We start from the raw sequence: 21,510 nt of genomic DNA on the forward strand, positions 1-21,510 counted from the left end.
CAGAAATCCCATTCCTGGGCCCAGGTCCTCAGTCCATTCTTGCGGGGAAGAGACCCTCACTCTCTGCTGTGATTTCTGTTCACTGAGAAAGTCGGCGCTGCGTTCAGGACGGACCCCGAAGCGGGCCCGGGGGTGCAGCGGCGCCCGCGGCAGGAGCGGCCTGTGCGGCCAGGCGGTGCTCGCCTCTCCCTATGACCGGACGGGTCCCACAGCATTTCTCTTCATGGGTTATCTCAACTCACTTGAAACTATTTGCAGACAGAAACTGTTTGCTTCCATCTCAGCATGGAAGACGAAGTCACGGGATACACGCGCCCTGCGCTCTGCCGCCGGCCAGGGCTGAGCTGGGACTCATGGTGTCCGGAAAGGAGAGTGAGAACAGGGGCCGTGGGAGGCAGCGGAGACACTCCCCCCGAGTGAGAAGTTCTGCATGGGAAGAAGGTCCAGGAAGGACGCAAACTAGACACCAGGCTGCTCGGCATGTGGGATTTAATCGGAGGGGACCGGACACGACATTAAACAGCATTTTCTAGAATAACTGTCATCCCCAACACGTGCAAACCGTTTACAAAGTGGGCTGAGGCCGTCCTCCGACACGCGCGTGTGGGAGACGCACATGGATTGGACACAGTGTGGCATCCGCCGGGCACTGTCTTGTCACCAGATCTCCTGCCCAGCACGTGGTGAGGTCAAGCAGGAGACGTGCGGCTCACGGCCTACACCCTGCTCCCGGGCCGTTAACTAACTACAGGTGGACATGTGGGTATTCTAGATGCGAACGCACAGTCCTCCTAGCAACTGGAGGTACAGCTTTGAACAATTTTGTGGGATTGACCTGTGATTGTCTGAATTAAGAATGCTTCAGTGAAAAACTTGCATTAACACATCAGAGACTAAAGTTGTAGAGATTAATCCTGGTGAATTTTTTAGGGAAATGCTGTCCAACTCCATGTACAAAAGCAGGAATGTGTCAGGTTATGTTTAATGGGTGTTGACTGGCTTAAGCATAGACAATCCCCTTTTCAGTCCTGTGGTTACAAAAACTGTACATTACAAGCAGATAGAAACAAATGGGAGGACTGTGCACACACCGGGACAGTGGTTGTAGGCAGTTAGATGTACAGCTATGACAGGAACGCAGATACTCCCTTAGAGCGCGCGCAGGAGTTTTTAGGTAAGGTGTACCGCTATGAGTGGCCGGGCTACGCTCTAGTTGTCCCCAGCAGAGAGAATGAGGGCGAGGTCCGTCCGGTACAGCTTCCCCCCATCGGACAAGGCCATGATGCTCTTCTTGTAGTTGGGGATGTTGTTAATGTCCAGGTCCTGCACAGAGCACAGAGGGCATGGGCCTGGTTAATGTGGGAGGGAGTCAGCGTGGCCAGGTGAGAGGGTGTGTAGGGGTGGTCCTTACATAGGTCCCAGAGGGGAGCTGGGTAATCACAGGTGATTGTAACATCTATTGATCCCAGCCCTGGCTGGTGTGCTCAGTGGTTAGAATGTTGGCCTGCAGACTGAAGGGTCATGGGTTTGATTCCCAGTCAAGGTTGCATGTTTGATGCCCAGCTCCCGGCAGGGTACGAGTGGGAGGCTACCAGTCGATGTGTCTCTGTCACATCAATGTCTCTCTCTCTCTCCTCCCTGTCCCTCTCCCTTCCACTCTCTCTAAAAATCAATGGAAAAATCTCCTCAGGTGAGGATTAATAAACAACAAAATAAATAAAAATCCATTGATCCCAGTTGCCAAGTCAGGTTAAGAACTGAAAGCTCCTCCTGCCCCCCCCCTAAATGTTTCGAGTTCAGACATGGGTGTGGCTGCTCCGGATGGCCCCGTGCACCCGCCTGGGAAGCCAGAGCCGGGAAGGAGTTACCTGCTTGTTCTTCTCGCACAGGTCCCGCAGCAGAGCGTCGAGCTCGTGCTCATCGATGTAGCCATTGCCGTCCTGAGGGAGGAGAAGCAGAGCAGGTCTCCGACACAAGGCAGTGCGGCAACACACACGGAGGACCTGCTCACGGAGGGCCCTGACCCCCTCGGGCCCCGCCATGTCTGACTGCTCCAGAGTCGCCTCTCATTCCACACCTTACATTTGTAACATGCACGTTTCAAAGAGCCTCACATCTAACACTTCACTTCATGCCACATCACCTCCTGTGGAGGTGCCTGGTCACCAGCGTGCTCAAAGGAGTGGGACGTGGAGGCCTGAGGAAGCCATGTGGCCGCCTGGTGCCACACTGGTTGGTCCCGGGGTAGAGACTTTAGAGCAAAGAAAGGAGGTTAACCAGTGACCTTGCAAACAGCCTTTCACTCACACACACACTCACACACACACACACACTCACACTCTCACACACACACACTCACACACACTCACACACACACTCACACACACACACTCACACTCACACACACACACACTCACACACACTCACACACACACACTCACACACACACCCACACACACACACACTCACACACACACACACACACTCGCACTCACACACACACACTCACACACACACACTCACACACACACACTCACACACACACACACACACTCACACACACACTCACACACACACTCACACTCACACACTCACACTCACACACACACTCACACACTCACACACACACACTCACACACACACACACACACACACACACACACACACACACACACACGGCAGAGCCTTTCACTGGGTGGAGGAAACTGCTGGAATTTCCATCCAGATCAGTCCCCGTCCCGCCCCCGCCCCGCCCCTCCCCCGCTGCAGAACAGGCGGGACTGTTTTTGTTTACACCCGAGGAAACGGAGGCTCAGAGGACTTTGGTGTCTTATTCAAAGCCTCACAGCAGTTCAGTTAGTGTGGGATTTGTGTCAAGATTTGCCTAATTTGGGACACACCACGATACATTTCCTGGGTGAGGAGACAGCTGGGTGACTCTAATAGTTCATGTTGCTTTTCATAGGAGCCTGGAGCCTGAGGGTTTTCCCCTCAGCATTTTCCAAATTCTGAAGAACTATAGATAAGAACAAACTTTTACCTGGTCATATAACTCGAAAGCTTTATTGAACTCTTTCCCACACATTTTGACGCCCTGGAGGGTAGAGAAGGAGCAAAGGTTAAAATGCTGCTGGTAAGCTTTATGGAGTTTCCCTCAGCGACTCTCCCACATTGTAACTGTTCAAGGAAAATACCATCTATGGCAGAGAAAAAGAGAAATACCTGAAATTTAAGAAGAAAATTCTCCTGCACTGGTAGTAGCCTTTTGAGAGAAAAACATGACGTTAATGGATTAGCATTTTTGGTAAGGATCAGCTTCTGTTAGTATTTGCGTAGCCCCTAACTCACCGGGCCATCTCGGTTAACTCCAGCTTCCCGTCATTATTTGAATCAAATAATTTCAGCTGAAAGACAAAAAGTCATTATTGTAGCCGTTGAATAATGGTTTATTGCATGAAGGACAAGAAAATTCAACTTAAAGTAGTTTGAGTTAGGAATTATACAGACAGCAAAGGTGTAGAAAGTAGCATTTATTAAACTATTGGTGCAGGGTTTTCAGTTCTGTAACTTGTACAATTGCCAAAGTGTCTCCTCAGAACAATTGAGAGCAGTCAAGCAGCAGCGGGCTCCCTGCACTCCTGGAAGCCGCCATGATTCCCTCGCACAGAGGTGCACAGGGGTCTCGGACGTGCGAGGCTGTCTGCAGAGGGGCACACCCGGACTCTCCACGCCGTGGTGTGAGAAGAAATGCTTGCTTTTCTCTCAGGAGCACAATGGGGGACACCCAGAGGCAACAGGCAGGCGCTATGAGTAACCCTTGGAGAACAGAAGTTTTGAGTGTTTGGAACTGTTTTCATTTCCTTTGCGTGCCGGGTACGCTGTAAAGCCCAGCCTGCCCACAGCACGCACACACCCCAACCGCAGACACACCTGGAAGCCCTGCGCACCGCATGGGGCAGGTAGGAACGCTGCTGTGCAATAGCAGATGGAAGAGCTGTGTATGAAATAGGTCAAACACGTACACTACATGTGTGGAGAAGTGCATTATTTTTGTTCATAAAGGAATGTGATAGAATGGGGCCTCTTTGGGGACAGAAGGAAGGGGTGTCTGGGGGGAGGCAGATGTGTCCGGGGTCTGATGCTGACACACTTTATAATTCATTGGCCATAAGATCTGATATTGTCGCACTAAAATCAGCACCAAGCCCTGGACACCAGATCACATGGATTAGTGCCCATAGGGAAATATTTCCCACAAATATATTTAAATGTTAATTAGTTCTTGATTAATTTGCTTCTCCGATTAGAACTGGTTTATGACATTTAATCAGATATGCAAACTCCCATTTGAGTGGCTTTAAAAGGCCGCTCACAGCTCTACCTGGAGAGGAGTCTTTACCCTAAATAGATATCCCTTAAGATCGGCACCAAGGACACTGGTGAATGTAGGCTATTGCCCTTTCCCAGAGGTGGGCGCCGGTGGCCTCCGTGACACAGTTATGTGCTGAGCTTCGACAGGTGCGGTGCAAGGAGGACACCATGTGAATGGTTTGTTTTGAAACTAGATATTAGTCCCACTTTATAATAAATACACTGTGCAGTGAATACGGCGACAGCTACGTTCTGGAGGTATTTCCCCTCATAAAAGTAGGCTGGCAGGCTGAGAGCCGACCTCAGTGATGTCAAACATAATCAGACCCTTTACAAGGTTCTCAGGGTACCTGAAGAGGCTAACTTCTTAACCCGTCTGACATAACACAAGTTTATAACACGCACTTATGTTGTATGGGTTATTCATTTACATCCACGCGGTAAGAGTTCACCGCGACCTCACAAACTCATGCTGACTGAATAATAAAACTTTAAACTCCAAGAAGTAAACAATTAGAACAGTGCTGCCCACAGTGAAGCAGTTTAGGAAAAGTGCCCGGGTCCTGAGGAATCAGCGTGAGCCCACTCACCCACCTGAAACTAGGTAACCTCGCAGGAGGGATGCTTCTCTCTGGGCTTCATAAATGTATTTGACATTCATTCCTAAACACGAAGTGCCTGTGTGTAACGCAGTTTTCTTGCTCCATTTTCAGCATTTGACCGTAGATCTCGCTGATACTGTTCCCCACCACATTAGAATAAAGGTATGTTTGGATTTCCTCACCCAAGATGAGGCTCCAAAATAAGAAAAATCAAAAGGCAGAGGCAGAAATACCCATTTTTACCGTAGTCTCTAATGAGTAAGGTGGCTATAAGTTATCTCTAAACTCTAACAAAAGCTATGCTTTCCTAAGTCATGATGAAAATTGAGTCAGAACTTCTATAATGAATGACATTTAGTGATATAATGTATATATCTATAATGTGACTTACATATATCCGAGTTACAGAATTTAGCGATGCAATCCACTGCCTTTTAAGAAAAACAAGTGATCTTTTGAGACAAAATTGGCAACTGCACGAGAAGAGATTTGCCTGTCGGGAGCCTGTGGCACAGCCGCGAGGCCGCGGCCAGGGGAGTCAGCTTTTCCCGCGAGCCACGCCACGTCACCGCTCGCACCCGCAGCCTGGGCGCCGGCCTGGCTCAGCCCCCGAGGGCGCCTCACCATTAGGTCTGTGTACTCGGCCAGCTTGGCGTCATCCACCGCCTTGTTTGCCTTCTCCAGCAAGTCCTTCAGGAAGTTCTGCGAGGACAGACACAGACACCTGCATCAGTACGCGGCGGAGGAAGGGTGCCTCCGAGGGGGGCCTGTGGGAGGAGCGAGGGGCGCCACAGGCCCTGGATTCCCGCCCGCACCCCCTCTCCGGGCTGCGCGGCGGGCGCTCGCTTTTAGGGTTCAGGGAAAGGAGTACCTGGACTGTGTATGTGCAGGAATCTGAGCAAAGCCTCGTGAACCAGCCAGCTCAGTGGACGCGTTTCTAGGCGCCCGCACCCACGCCCACGCCACTCAGCGGGAACACGGCCCCTCCGGGCCTCGCCTCGGGGGAGAGCCTGTGGGTGAGGTCAGGGCGCCCTGGTGGCCAGCACGAAGCTCCTTCCAGGGCTGGCCGTGAGCGCCAGGTCGGGCGGCACGCGGGCCGACTTCCTACTGCAGGCGGGCACCCTGAGGCGTCTCATCCCCGAGGACACGTGGTCGCATGGACACAGGGGGCGCAGGGAGGGTGAGCGCGGTGACCGTGTCACAGGCAGAGGTGAGGAGTGAGCGTCAGTGCCTTTAAACAGGTAAAGCTTTGCAGGAGTTCCCATAGAGACGACAGGGCGCTGGGTGAGCAAATCCCAGCCTTGGGTGCTGGCTAGTGCTGCTGGCTCCCCCCATCTCCTTGGGAAAGGCGGGGCTGCCAGGACGGAACGGAGGTCTGCGCGTGGAGTGGGAGGGGGTCTGGCCCTGCCGCCCGCCCGCTTGTGTCCCGTGCTCTCTTCTTTCACAGGAGACCGGGGGCTGATGAATTATTTCCACTTCCAACATTCCACTCCAATCCGAGCGAAGATGGAAACTTCAAAGTTATCTGGTAGGGGTGAATTTTATTTTGAGCCTTAGAAGGCTTTTGTCAGAGATTAATTGGGTTAAAAGTCCTCACCAGAGACAAAAATGATGGTCACAAAAATAGCCCGGAGCCAGCGCGGGACAGGCTCCGCGCGCGCCCTAGAGCAAGTGCGCTTCACTCGATTACAGTCTTAAATTAGCTTCTGGAAAGAGCCTTAGAAGGATGCCAGCTGATCTCCGAGGTGCCCCCGAGAGGACAGCTCTACTCAGCGTCTCTTCCTGAGAAGAAGATTTAGAGCAAAGAAGGAGGCCTTTAGGGTATTTTGAGGTTGGAAATGAACCTGAAGTAATTTTCAAAAGAATTTTTTTGGTTCAATGGGATAAAAACACAATAGCTTAGCTGTCACCTTGCGGCCTCTACATTGCTGAACGGCACGTTTGCCAACAACATTGTTTCTTGTGATTTCACTTAAAAATGTTCACGTTTCCCAGAGGCACTGATCGGATCTGTCTTAACGACTTGGCAGCAGCCAGAGCCTCTCCAGGGTCCTCACTTATGGCGACAGGAGAAGGTTAGATTGGGAGACAGGCACATAGTGCTATATACAGACCGGGCATCATGGAGCTCTCACCTGGACCTACGGGATCATGTTGACCAATCAACTTAATTTTAAAACCTTTTAAAAGATGACATTAAATAAGACGGTGCGACTCCCTCCATGTCCAGCATGACCGGGAGCACGTCCTGCTCGCAGTTCCGGGACAGCCTGCAGTGCTGAGGACGTCGCGGCGTCACCGCACACACCTGGCTCTTTCCCCTGGCAGCTGTGAAAACGTGAAATTTTCCAACATCCCTGAACGTCAGTTTCTCTGAAGAATGGGCATAATAGCATCTGCTCGGAAAAGCTCCGGGGGGGGGGATTCCATGTGCAAACACCTCGTCCCGTGCCCACCACTGCGCAGGCTCGTAAACACGTGTGCTTCCCTGAGCCACACACTGCAGATCCTGGAAGCAGCCTCCTGCTGGGAGGCTTGGGGTCGAAGGAAAGATGGTCCGTGTTCTGAAAGGCCAGTCAGCTGGGGGGCTATGAAGGACAGAGCTTCTGCGCCTTGCATTCCAGTCTTCCGTGTGCAACATCTCGCCTGCGCTCACAATGACCTGAGAGGAAGGCGCTGTTCCCGTCCTCATGCGGACGTGGGCACCAGCAGAGTGATGGAAAGTCTGTCCAGAGGAGGGCGGTTTGGGGCTCCTGGCCGTCCCTCCTGCCCCTGCGCCTCACCAGCCCCCCACAGCTGTGCGAGGGGCAGACACGCTCACTTCATGGCTCATTTCTGAGCAGCCTGACCAGCTAGATGTGGGGTACAGCTGAGGGCTTTGCTGTTGAGAGGAATGGGTGTGTGGAAGGTCCTAGCCAGAGGGGGTCCACCCCCAGGCCCTGCATCTGATTTCTGTGAGGCCCTGAGGACCTCACTCTACCTCCCACCTTCTCCTCACAGGGGTAAAAAGACCCCCGAGCTCACCCAGACACTGGACATGGTAGTAGGTAACGTACCTGGCAGATAGTCTGTGTCCAATAATTGTTAACATCTTTCTCTTGAAAGAGAAATCTATTTATATAGATGTTTAATGTATAAACTATCACATTTCAGTGAAAAGGCCGAGTATCTACACTAATAAAAGAGAAAGATGCAAATTGACTGTACCTTTGCTATGCCCACTAGCCAACCAGGAGTGAGTATGCAAATTAACCCAACAAAGATGGTGGGTTAATTTGCATATGCAGGCGCCTAGTGGCCAGGGGCGGGGCAGGACGCTTGCATCATCCTAGGTGTTCCACACTAGCTCTGGGCTCTGGCCAGCATGGGAAGGCGGAAAGGCGGCTCCAGGCCGGAGCGAAGGCGGTGCTGGCAGCCAGGGGAAGGAAGGCCATTCTTGCATGAATCTTCATGCATCAGGCCTCTAGTTCATTATATTTACCTATGTCATAGCATAATTGGTGTCCACACAGAAAATGCTCGTTCCTGGCTTTGCTGAACGGAAATGCTTGAGGTCTCCTCTTTGAGCTGGTTCTTCATCAGCAGTGTGGAAACGCAGGTGATAATGTGCCCTTGCTCAATGTCAGCCTCTTTTGTGGGAGGTTTTAAAAAAGCTACATAGTTCATAACTGCATTTGAAAGGAAAAAACTCAGGTGAGTCCTTGCTTACCTTCAGCTCCTCAGTCTCTATGAAGCCGCTGTGGTCAGTGTCGTACTTTCTCCACGTCTGTGAGGAGAAGGAAACCACAGGTTAGACAGCTCCTCCCGCTCCGAGCGCATGGGGACTGCCTGGCAGCTGCTCTCACCTTCATGAACTCCTCACAGGACTTCAGCTGCTGGCACCTGAACAGAAGCAGGAAGTTCTCTTCTGTGGGCAGCACATGCGCCAGCTGCAAGAGATGCAGAGGGTGAGGAGCCAACAGCAAGCTAGCACTTGCTGCCTCTCCACTTTCCTTGAACACGCTCACTGGGGCAGGAGGACCATCACCTGGAACCGACTTTCCCTTCCCGCTGTTTGGTTCCTGGAGAGCCACTGTTATCCCCTGGACTGTCCTCTGACCAGGGCATCACCCCTCAGCTGGAGACTGTGCCTGATCTCCATCTGCCTCACAGCTCCTCTCTGGCACAGGACACGGGCGTGGGCATGCACTATAGGGAAGAGGCAAGGAGAGGGCGTGCACTGCAGGGAAGAGGCAGGGTGAGGGTGTGCACTGCAGGGAAGAGGCAGGGTGAGGGTGTGTACTGCAGGGAAGAGGCAAGGTGAGGGCATGCACTGCAGGGAGGAGGCAGGGCGAGGGCGTGCACTGCAGGGAGGAGGCAGGGTGAGGTCATGCACTGCAGGGAAGAGGCAGGGCGAGGGCGTGCACTGCAGGGAGGAGGCAGGGTGAGGGCATGCACTTCAGGGAGGAGGCAGGGCGAGGGCGTGCACTATAGGGAAGAGGCAGGAGAGTGATGTGAGGAAAGGAGGCAGGGCGAGGGCGTGCACTGCAGGGAAGAGGCAGGAGAGTGATGTGAGGAAAGGAGGCTTGGAAGAAGCTGGTCCTCAAGGCAGAGAAGGAAGATGAGCCCACCACAATTGGAAGGCTCTGGAATGAGGTGAGAAGACAGCCCCGCTCAGTGGTGGTCACCAAGGACTGCCGTGGATAGCCTCTGCTTGACGACGGCTCTTGGACTTATTTTGTAATTTCCCTTTCATGACACTGTGACATTTTTCCTTAGATCTCATTTCAAAACTTAAATGCTTTTTCTTTTGGAAAAAATTAAAGGGGGCTCCAGCTCCCATTCCAGGGTGAACATGATCCATCTCTGGGGCCAGGAGGGGGGTGGATTGATGGCCGAGCACAGCCGGTTCTATTCCTGCTCGGTTGCTAATTAGCTGTGGTCCCAGGGCCTCCGGCCACTTCCATCCTCACCTCTGAGAGGGGCCGAAATAGAGCTGGGGTGCCTGTGTGCAGTGGGTGCTGGGCCTGGGATGGGAGGCGGGGGGTGGTGGGGAGGAGGCTGCATCGCCCACAGGAATGCCCGTCCAAAATCACCAGGAACCGGGCTCTGGAGGAACCTTCAGGTCAGCATGTGGTCCAAGGTTCTACCAAACTATTGAAAAGACTCTCACACTTTTAACAAATTTCATCCTTTTAGATCCACTGAAATTTTAAAATTTAACATAATTGGTATCATTCTACCTGACAAGCAAGTAACCTCAGCTTCTCTATGCCGCATAACATGCCCCCTAACTCGCAGGGTTTAGGCCTTTGAAATCCTGTCTCAAATTGGAACATGGTTTAGAGGCCGGGCACGGGGATTGAAACCGGGCACGGACCAAAGTCCCTAAGGATGTTCGTGTGGCCCAGCCAGGGAACAGCTGCGTATTGACTCCGAACGAAGGTCACAAGGTGGCTGCGCATTAACATGGCGTTCACTTAGGAGTCGGGGGCAGCCAGGGCCCTCCCTCCGGCGGCTCGGGCTTGTCAGAGATGCCGCGAGGTGTGGGTGGACGCCCAGAGCCTGTCCGCCCTGAGGGCAGATATTATTCTTGGCCTCTGTCCCCCAGACGCTCAGCCCCTATGTGCCTGATGTAGACTATGCACTGGCTGATAATTTTACTTCATAAAAATATCCACTTAATGTGATTTATAGTGAATAATTTGTTTTTACTATCTTCACCATTGTTTTCTATATTGCCTAGATTTTCATAATTATTGTGTGTTGTTTTGAATAGAAAAGCATAATTTTTCTTAAATTCTACTTATCAAAATTCACTAAGTACATAAAAACATTAAACAAAAAAATAAAAGAAAAAGCTAGTAAGCAATGATCAAGGGTAAAGTTAGGAAAATTTTAACAATCTTTGCTTCAAAAATTAAAATTCATATATCTCTCATGAAGTTCAGAGATCTCTGGAAAGTCAAACACAGAGATGGCAAAATCACTCATTTTAGTGTAAATTTCTTTGCCCATTCCATTTCATCCTACTCGTTTTAACTAATTTTTAAAAACGTCTACATGCAACATATTCCATCTTTTAATTTCACTGAACTGTTATGTTAAACTGAAAACAGCACCATCCTATTTTACAGCCGTCAGACATTGTAAACATGTAGAAGGTAATGAGATACACCAGCCATTAAGAGAGAAGAAGGGCTCTGGCCAGTTTGGCTCAGTGGATAAAGTGTCGGCCTGCGGACTGAAGGGTCTGTTAGGGGACCTATAATCTGATAGATAGAGCACCCGAATTCATCTGAAAAATAATCATATCATTTTAAATCTTAGATCACATACACCTATGTGAACAGGGGTTAAGTTTCTTACATGTGAAGAGGGGTTACGTTTTTCTTAAGTTTCCTTTCCAAGGCCTGTGCGAAGCAATGGAGGAGGTGACTCAGCTGTGAATCCAGCAAGCAGACCCGATAAGCATGGTCAGGCTGACCCACCAGGAGCCAAAACATCATCTCACCCACATCACCTCATCGCCTGATGACAAGGACAATAGCGGACGTCTGCGGACCCCCAGGACTGCACGTAGCTGCACCCTGTTCCCAGCCTCACCCCAGCCCCTTCCCCTTTATAACCCTGCCCCCTGCACCTGCTGGGAGGCAGGATTTGATGCTTGTAAGCGCCCTGTCTTCTTGGCTGGCTGGCCTGCTCAGTAAATGCCTTACGTGATTCAACCCGGCCTTCGTTACTGGACACAGCGACAGGCAGCCCGAGCCCACCCGGGGGTTTCCCGGTAACAAGTCCTGGGTTCGATTCTGGTCATGGGCATGTACTTTGGTTGCAGGCTCAACCCAGGAGACAGCCAATGGATAATGGATGTGTCTCTCCCACATTGATGTTTTTCTCTCTCCCTCCCTCCCTGCCACTCTCTCTAAAAATCAATGGAAAAATACCTGTGTGGGTAGCATGGGCACTGTGCCTGGGATGCAGCACCTCCCCCAAGTGCCGCCTTGTGTGTGGCCCTGAGTCTCACGGCTCCCGAGTGCCGGCCTCACTGCAGGGTAGGTCCACTAGGTCCCTGCTGACCAGGGAAGTGTCCTGCTGCCTGTCCTAAGATGACTGGTCATTTCCTAGTCCTCTAGCTCCAAAACACTCCATGTGCCGGAGAAGAGGTGGACACGTGGAGGGAGGGAGAGGGAGGGGGTAGCTGTGGCCACACAGATTCACCCGTGAGGAGGGCCTGTTGCTGAGCGGAGGAACCTCTCACACCTGCCCCACTGCCCACTGGTGTGCACACCCCTGGGGCACGTGGGCTGGGCCTCACAGTTTCCTGGCCCAGCGCCTGCAGCCAACCTGACCCGAAGAGTGAAGGCTGATCCTGGGCAGACCCTCCCGAGGGGTGGGGCGCTGAGGCACCCTCAGACCTGCTTCCAGGAGCCGGGGCTGCTGTGTCCTCAGCTGGCAGGTCCGGGAAGCGACCTGGGCTGAAGGAGCTGTGACCCCAAGGACGTGGACCTGCAAAGCTCAGTCCTCTCACTCAACACCGGGGACACCTGGGCAGGGTCTTCCCAGCCCGAGTGACTGTGGGCCTGCTGCGTCTCGGGGCTGTCGCAGCCCCGGTCCCTCTGCCCAGTCCTGCTCTGTCCTCCCCTTTGATAGGAACGGACCCCGAGAGCTCTGCAACAAACCTCCTCACCGCTCCCGGGCGGGCCTGCTTCCCAGGGAGCCCGCGGGCCCGCAGCCTCGTCGGTGCTGGTGCCGCCCAGCCTTTGCTGTGTGGTTGCAGTTGCCCAGATTCCTGCTGTGACCCGGGCCATGCTGTGAGCATGAGCTGGGGCTGGGGACTCAGTCCCCTAGGAAGCCTCCAGGGGGCAGGCGAGTCAAAGCAGGAGGTGAACAGGGCGAGAGAGCGGTACCAGGAGGAGGGTGCTCCCAGGGGCAGCACCGAGGGAGACTCTGCCCACGACGGGCAGCCCAGCGCCAAAGACAGCCCTGTGCTGACCCCTCGGCAATCCTGGAGCCTTTGATTTCATTTGGGAACCAGAGGGATGACTCCTAGGCAGCGAGGGTGCGTCCAGGAAGTGGAGGCAAACCATCGCTCTGCACTGTGGTCTGGTTGAATTTGAACGTGACGAGCTGTGTAGGAAGTGGGGGAGGCGGGGCCCTCAGCGGGGTTGCTGTGTGCCCAGCGAGCCCTTTCTGTTGGGAATAACAGTGGCTGCTGTATTTATGAGGCTCGCAGTGTGCCAGAGTTTACCTCTGTGCTTGGCACATGTGTCACATTTGATGTTGCTACTGAGACGTCACCCCCGTTCACAGCCAAGGAGAAGGGGCTCTGGACAGATGGGCTGCGTGGACGCAGCTTTTAGCTTGAGCCAGATCAGAAGTTGGACAGCCTGACTTTCTCGATTTTAAGACCCTGGTCCCTTACCATCATCACCCTTAATTAAAACCTCAGTCAAAAAGTTCTCCTAATAAACCATTTAAAAATTCTACCCAGAGTGCAGTTTCAGATCATAGTTCCCTGTCCGTCACGCCCCCAAGGTCTCGATGAAAGAGCAGCTGCCGGAACATCGCATCCCGGGCCTGAGCCCGCTCCCCGCTGTGGAGGGAGGGGACGGCTAGAGAGGCCGGCTTCCCTCAGAGGCTGCTGCAGTTATGAGACTAAAATAGCTTTTAGATCTATCTCTGCAGTGGACGCAGTGACCTGGACAGACAGACGCAGCGAGGGGCAGAGCGGGCGGTTCTGCTCATGACCAGGGTCAGGCGCAAGCTCGGGGACCGCCTCCCGCCAGGGGAGCTCCGAGGAGAATTTCCGTCGTCTCCTGAGTCATTCGTCTCTCTCTTTATTAGAACCAGCCTTCTCTGCAATCGAGTCCTTCCTCTCAGTCCAACTTAGAGCACCCTTGACTGCCATGGTGTTTGTTAAATTACCTGGGAATCCAGTTCCCCTGTTCTGACTTCATGTTAACAATCTCTCGATCACGGAACTGCGTCTGTGTGTCCAGGTGTCAAAGCCACGCTGTTGGAGGGGGTGGTCACCTTCGTGGGGACGGAAGGTGACCTGTGTCTCGGATCTTTCCCACCCACGTTCCAGTTACAGCCCCACAGTCTGAGAGCGGACGGGGCCTGATGGCGTTTGGTTTACTCGGAGTAGGCTTAGTCACCTCTGAAGTGGGCATAGCATTTAGGCAAATCCAGCCTTTCCCTGTGACCACCGGGCGGCAGGTGGCGCGTGGGCGGGTGCGTGCTAATTCGGGCCCATGCGGGCTCCTTCCCTCACGGCTAGGAGGTCTGTGTTGTGCTCCATGTTATATGTCGGGTTTCTTAGCAGGTGCCACTTGTGTCAGGGTGGGAACCAGCAGGGATGGACTTGATTTACTGCCCCTTTCCTGTGACAGGAGAGGGCACCTTGTCCTGCCGGCTCCTCACTCCCAGTGATGATCAGAACCTCTCCTTTCCCTCTGCACCCACGGACACCCTGGGCAAAACTCACATTCACAGGAACCTCCCGGCGGCTCCTCCCTCCCCACCTGTCAGCACCCCCACTCCTGAGCCGGGGCTGGAACTCAGAGCCAGAGCCAGGGTGTATCACTCCTGTGGGCACTTGCATGCATCATTCAACCTTTTTGGCTTCAGTCTCCGCATCATGAAAATGAGGATTTTGGCTAGTTTTTCCCCAAGGGTCCCTCTCGCAAAAATTCCACGTGTGGGACCCCCTGAGCCTCCTGAAGCATCGCAGGAGCCTCCCTCCCTCTGCCTCCGCCTCGCGGACCTGCGGGCCCCTGCATGGGCACCACGCCCCCTGCACTGCTGCCCTCGCTCTCAGTCGCAAGCCCTGCTGCTACACCCATCTCTTCAGACAGCAATGCGTTACGTGTGGCAGAGGGGAGTGCAGACTCCAGGGAAATGCTTTAATTACAAAGATAATAATAGCACGTCCTTCTGTAACTCGATCTGTACTAGCGGTTTAAAAGGAAATGTATTCCACACTGACGCGCAGCTGTCCTGTGAGATCAGTTACTTGAAAACCAGGTTAGTTCTCAGAATCAAAGGTAAATTATGACTAAATGTTGTAACGTTCAGGATGTCACAGTCCAGTCGACTAAGGACATGACATAAAGAACGTAAGGACCCTTGTGATGTGGCGTCTTTTAAAAAAGGAGCTTATGAGCTTTCTGAAGGCTGTGCATGCGGTTTCTCTCGTGGAAATAGAGGCAGAAACAGGTGAGGAGGTTTACGGAGCCGCCAAGGCACCAGCCTCTGGGAGACTGAGTGAGGGGCACAGAGCACTGATGTGGGACTGTTTTGCCTCCTTGATTCACAGACAGAAGTCATCATCAAAAGGTAAGATCTGGCACCATGTTTTGAACTTCCAGGGACCTCTAACAGAGCTTAACACGCCCGCTGCCAGTTCAAAATAGAATCTCAGAAACCAGGCTGTGGCTTTGACACCGTCGCAGGGACTTTATATTTAACAGTGCTGAATGGTAAGAAACGCCCGCGGCCATGCACTTGGCAGGTGTCGCACCGAGTGAGGCAGGTACACTCACTGGTTGGGAGTGAGCCTGGACGTCGGGGACTTGGCCTGTGTGGGCAGATCCCTTCCCTGGCCCTGGTCCCAGTGTCTCATCTAAATGTAGGCTGAGGACTCCAATTTTTTATTTTATATTTCTGAACAGAAGATAACCTGATACTTAGGCAGCATAAGCCTCCCTAAAGGGTCTTGCCATATCATATCTGAGTTGCATATGGCTACAACATGAAGGCCATTTATTCAAACTGTATCTGGAAAGCACGGCTCTTACCTCTACAATTCCTATTTTTCCATCATCCTTCTGCCCGTACTGCTCCACAAAAGCTTTCATCTCAGATGATAGCTCCTGAAATTATATAAAAGCGAGTAAAAAGTTTGTGAGAATAAAACCCAGACCCAGTCATGCTTGTGATGGTGTTAATAACTTATTGCAAAGAAAAACTGGGATTGGAACCATTTAGAACTACTCATACTGATTAACTATTCTCATGAAAATTAAAGACAATGGATAAACAGTATATGCTGGTTTTCAATGAAGGAGTTATAATTATCATGATCATTTCTGAATCGATTGCTATGATTTTTCTTCTATTATTAGTTTTGGGAATATACTATCCTTTAAAATGTCATCAGCATTGTTGAGTTGATGAGCTTTCCTGAATTAAAGATAATGATCTCTTTACACGTGCTTCGGAGGAGAGTCTCTCCTAGTGCGGCACCAGCTTGCCCCTGGGAGGCATTCTACATGTTTTCAGTTAAGCAAAGCAGGAATATGGCATCCATTGATTAAATAAGTAGAAAAATTAAACATCAGAAAAATATGTGTCAGATAAAAACTGACTTGTACTTTCACCAGAGGCAGATGCTGGGTCTGATCTTAAGCCGCTGGTCATGGGCCCGCCTCCCAGTGCTTCCTTGTCTCCATTTTTTCCGAACTAAACGAGCTTCAGTTCAATAAGACGCGTGTGCGTGACTTGCTGAACGCACCACTGCGTGGCTCCCCCCAGTCTGTCCTATTGCTTACAGTCTCTTCCCCCATTGACAGGAGGGAGATCTAGGCACTATGATACCTGGCTAGTATTCAGGAAGTTGAATGTAGCCATTGGAAACAGCCCCGCTGAAGTCGCCACAGCCTGTTGCACATTCTATGTTCTTGTAAAACACATTAAGGTCTCAGTTTTTGTCATAACTAGAAAGAGGCAGCCGTTTGCTCTAGGGATGGACCAGTTAGTATAGTCTAAGGGCTATTTTGAGGCTGAATATCATGACTACAAGTTTACAAAATCCTTTCTGAACCAAAGTAAATATTGTTGGTAGAACTGAAGAAGCAGATAGTAATTAAGCAATTTAATTATAATGTAGTCTTAAAAACAAACAAATATGCCCTGACCAGTTTGGCTCAGAGGATAGAGCATCGGCCTGCGGACTGAAGGGTCCCAGGTTCAATTCCGGTCAAGGGCATGTACCTTGGTTGCAGGCACATCCCCAGTGGGGGGTGTGCAGGAAACAGCTGATCGATGTGTCTTTCTCATCGATGTTTCTAACTCTCTATCCCTCTCCCTTCCTCTCTGTAAGAAAAACCCAATAAAATATATTAAAAAACAACAACAAAAAAGCAAGCAAACAAACAAACAAACAACTCTTCTGGCCCAGTCATGTGGCTCAGTGGCTGAGCAGTGACCCATGAACCAGGAGGTCACTGGTTGGATTCCTGGCAGGGCACATGCCTGGGCTGTGCTTGATTCTCTCATCCATGTTTCTATCTTTCTATCCCTCTCCCTTCCTCTCTCTCTAAAAATAAATAAAAGCATATTTAAAACAAAAACTCCTCCTGTACGGATTAATTTTAACTTGTATTTATTAAATTTACTATAGCAACAACTGTAAGAAAATGAGAGTGGCCCGGTCAGCATGGCTCGTTGAGGGTCGACCTATGAACCCAGGAGGTCAGGGTTTGATCCCGGTCAGGGCACATGCCTGGCTGGCCTGCTCGATCCCCAGTGTGGGGTGTGCAGGAGGCAGCCGATCAATGATTCTCTCTCATCATTGATGTTTCCCTCTCTCTCTCTCTCTCTCTCTCCCTCTCTCTCCCCCTTCCTTTCTGAAATCAATAAAAATATATTTTTAAAAAAGTGAGAGTGACTGTGGTGGGACTATCCATTCGAATGTACATTCTTAGAGTACACAGAGAACAAAGCATTTGCTCTTAAATCTTAAAATCATCTTAGAAAAAAGAGTCAATGATCAAGGGACCAAGCACCTTGCCATCACCCTGTGTCTGTTCAGACTTGGTGTTGTTGGGTTATAATCTAACAATAAAGTTTCCAGGATTCTAAAATTGGAGCCTAGGCAGTAGAAAAAGAAAATTATGCTCTAAAACCTCCAAACCTCTAACATAAAGTCAGTATTTATAAAAAAGTACAAATATTAAAATGGGAAGAGGAAAAGAAAAATCTGAAGAAATGTATAGTTTCTAAATATTTGAATTTCTAAGATGAAAATAAATCTCAATTTTAAAATTACTTCTAGAAAAATTAAAATATATTCATTTATTTGCTGGAAGCATCTTACAAGGTTTCAATTTGAAATTTTTTAACAAGTAAGATTTTTTCTAAGCAAATATTTTAAATATATATTTTGAATGATGAAGAGACTTGTTTTTGCTTTATTAGTAAAAGATACATAGAGCTGTAATAATAGTATTGCATAAATTTATGTTCATGGTAATGTGTAAGGAGGGGGAGAGAAAGAATGTAAAACAGTTTCTATTTTACTTGATCCCATTCAGTTATCCAGGTTATATAGTCTAAATCTGGGGGAGACAATCCCCAGCGTGTTGTCTGGCTTTAAGTTGATTCTGTCAGTGCATTGCATTTTAGAGTCCTCTGGGATTCTTTTTGAACATGTTGAACATAGATGTGTATCACACATAGAACAAAATGTAACTGTATTAGTAAGTTATACATACATATGTAATTTTTAAATTATATATAACTCAATGCTAGAGGTGGTGATCTGCTAAAAGTCACACACACCTATATTTTCCTCCAAATATATATACAGGGTGACGCAAAAGTAGGTTTATAGCCATGAGTACACAGAACACAGAGTTTATTCTTATATTACGTATTAATTGTTGTGTTATTTTTCATACAAACAACTGTAAGCCTACTTTTGCCCCACCTTGCATACATAATCTCTTTCTAGTGGTAGTCAAATAGCCAGAGTATAGCTAACAGCCCACCCAGCACTGCTTCTGAAATGCAGTCTTCCATAAATCCCAATAGATGAGTAAAATTCTTAACCTATTTTCCTTTATACAGTCATCTCGTCTGCGATTTAAAGGTGGGCACTTTGTTTTTATGCTGACAACATATATTCTTAACAGCATGACCAAAGGAGGGCATTCAGAATTCGTAAGAATTGTTTAATTAACTAGTGGATTAAATTACAATTACAGCTATTTTCAAAATGCCATTAATTGCTTACCATCAGAGCATCACTTTAAAAACATTGAATTGTTAAAATTTCTTTACTTTTTACATTTCTGACTTTTGGGTTTCTCCCTTTGGGCAGAAATGAACACCTTTCTTGCTAAATTTTTGCTCATTATCATGTTGCAACTTGTTCCACTTTCCCGGGGGAGGACGGTCATTTTTCGATCTCTCCAACCACAGCCCCATCTCAGCCGTAACTGGCAATAGAAAAAGAACCTTATCTGCAGGTCTGCCCCTGGCCGCGGCGGGGCAGCCTGGCTGTCCACCCGCTGCTCACGCAGTTAGAGGGGAGTTGGGAGTTACCTAACCCAACCCAGTCCCGGGCGCAGACCGCAGGGCTCGCACGCACACTTGCCTCTTAGGCACCAGAAGGCGGTGCAAGCATAGAAGCTGGACTTCAACCCTCCGGTTTCAGTCTGCACGGATTTTCCCGTTAGGGACTCTCTTTCTCTCTCCGACTCTGTCTCTCTCTCTCCGTGTCTCTCAGTATCTCTCCCTATCTCTATCTATGTTTCTCTGTCTCTCCCTCTCTCTCCCTCTGTCTCTCTGTCTGTCTGTCTCTCCTCTTCACCCGACACAATTCGGAAGGGCCCTCTTCTCCCTTTCCTCAGTCAATAGAACTCACACGCCCTAGAAACCTGGGCCCTGCTGGCTCTTGATGCGAATGTGGAACATCTGTATTTTCCGCCTTTGAACTCCACCTACCAGCCCCGCCTTCTTCCGCGCCTGCTGGAGCTCCAGGACCAGGCTCTGCAGCTCCTTGCCTTCCAGGTACCCGCTCCCTGCAAGACAGAGACGCCAGGTCAGACAGTGTCCCGGGCAGGTGTCTTTCTGGCCACCCCAGGGGTTCCCTCCCCCCAGGACCCGGGTTGCCCGTGTGGGGGTGCTGAGCATGGCCACGGGACCTTTGAGGAGCAGTGTTCCCCAATCCCTGTGCCCCACTTTCTTGGAGATAAATACGTTTACGGTTCAGAATAACGTAGACGCAATATCTAAACTTCCAAGTTCACAGTTACGCCAGGCTGGAGGTAAGCTTGGGGAGAGGGAGGAGGGAGAAGTAAAGAAAGGAAGCTGGGGGGGGGGGATGGGATAGGAGGCTGGGGGGAGGGACGGACGGGGGCGATAGAGGTAGGAGAGGAGATAGTCACCGTCAGCGTCGAAGTGAAGCCAGATCTCGAAAAACTGCGAGGCCGAGATGAGGGGCGACTGCAGGTGGGACTCTGCCATCGCGCAGCGGAGTGAGTGTCAGGACCAGCGATCTGGGCGCACGGAGCCGCGGGCCGGGCGCTGTCCGCGGTGCTGCTCAGCTCCGCTCAGCTCGCGCTCGGTCCGCGCGGGCTCCAGCCTTTATCCCCCGCCCCCCGCCCCGGCCCAGGCCCCGCCCACGGCCCCGCCCACAGCCACACTGTCCGCCCCATAGCCCCGCCCACACAGCCCCGCGCCGCCCCGCCCATCATCCCACAGCCTCGCGGGTGGCGGTCGGTCCATCAGCCCACCCGGGAAGCAGCAGGCCAGGGGGTTCGCACTCATTCCCCACACTCGCCTGGTGCGGAAAGCATCTCATTCCTGAGAATTACAGTAAAATCACGGACGTGCACAGGTTTCCACGTTCCGGTGGAGGAGGAAAGCTGATGCCCTCGGCGAATGGGCGCGTGGACATCTGAGTGTTCATGTGAGCATTCAGGTGAGAGCTTGGCAGCCATTAGATTGATGTGATTAGCGAGCACAATGGAGTTGTTGATAGAGCGCCCACTCTATGCTGTGCCCGCGAGGCCGTCCTACGAATCTCGCTTAAGCTGGTTTATATGAGCAAGCTGTGCTGACCCGATAGCAGGATTATGGTGGTTTTATTTTATGCTCGAAGTAGAATTATAATTGAAAAGTAATAGAATTAAATGACAAAATCTTAACATGTTAGAGAAGGGAGTGATCTTGGAGAGACTCCGGCCTACCTCCTTGAGTTTGGAAAAAGAAAGGAAAGCAAAGAGCAAGCATCTGGTCCAAGCACCATGCCTGCGGGCCAGTGACCAGCCAGGCCCCTCAGAGCTGAGCACGGCACCGCCCCCCTCCCAGAGCTGAGCATCCCTGTTAAAGAGCTTTTGAGAACCTGGGAGTTACCATCAGAGTTGGGAAATACATGTTGTGTATTTTAATGTAACAAATGATATATTCAGATGATTTCTTATTTACATAACTACTTCTAAAGTAGTATTTGGTTTTTAATCTTTTGAGGTCCACTGAGGATGTGCCTTATGATTACAGTGGAACAAAACCAAAGTGGAGGCACAAGAGAAAACCCAAATGTAGTGAGCACAGCCATAAAGTGCACTCACCCAGCTCTGCTTTTGTCCTGGTGACTGAGTCTGAGCACCCTCAGCCCTGCGCTCCTGAGACGGGCCTCTCCCAGCCGTGGGCGGGCGGCACTTCTCTCAGAGACCTGTCATTTCACAGCTGGTCTCTCACCAACCTCGCAACAGCCCTCTCTCTCCATGAGACTCGCTCTACACAGATCACTCGCACTTCAGTTACC

The 21,510-nt window shown here is 50.8% G+C and overlaps 1 protein-coding gene across 1 annotated transcript; it reads right to left on the reverse strand.

Moving 5' to 3' along the window:
* Positions 1-473: 473 nt before the first annotated feature.
* Positions 474-20,334, reverse strand: CALB1 (calbindin 1). The gene is made up of 11 exons (XM_081111566.1): positions 20,129-20,334; positions 19,686-19,762; positions 15,755-15,829; positions 8,819-8,902; positions 8,683-8,739; positions 5,598-5,675; positions 3,349-3,404; positions 3,223-3,262; positions 3,041-3,094; positions 1,869-1,940; positions 474-1,323 (listed from the first exon to the last, which is right to left on the reverse strand). Exons 1-11 carry the CDS (start codon positions 20,205-20,207, stop codon positions 1,210-1,212), a joined length of 786 nt encoding a protein of 261 aa, XP_080967692.1. The 5' UTR covers positions 20,208-20,334; the 3' UTR covers positions 474-1,209.
* Positions 20,335-21,510: the final 1,176 nt, after the last annotated feature.

Source organism: Myotis nattereri (genome assembly GCF_964212035.1).
Source record: "Myotis nattereri genome assembly, chromosome: 17".
NCBI lineage: Eukaryota > Metazoa > Chordata > Mammalia > Chiroptera > Vespertilionidae > Myotis > Myotis nattereri.

Bases quoted from the DNA above. Each gene is read 5' to 3' on its own strand.
- CALB1 (XM_081111566.1), bottom strand. From the start codon at position 20,207: ATGGCAGAGTCCCACCTGCAGTCGCCCCTCATCTCGGCCTCGCAGTTT. The intron at 8,903-15,754 runs GTAAGAGCCGTG...CATCTCTTGCAG, and splicing joins GAAAAATAGGAATTGTAGAG to CTGGCGCATGTGCTGCCCAC. The intron at 5,676-8,682 runs GTAAGCAAGGAC...CTGTCCTCGCAG, and splicing joins TAGAGACTGAGGAGCTGAAG to AACTTCCTGAAGGACTTGCT.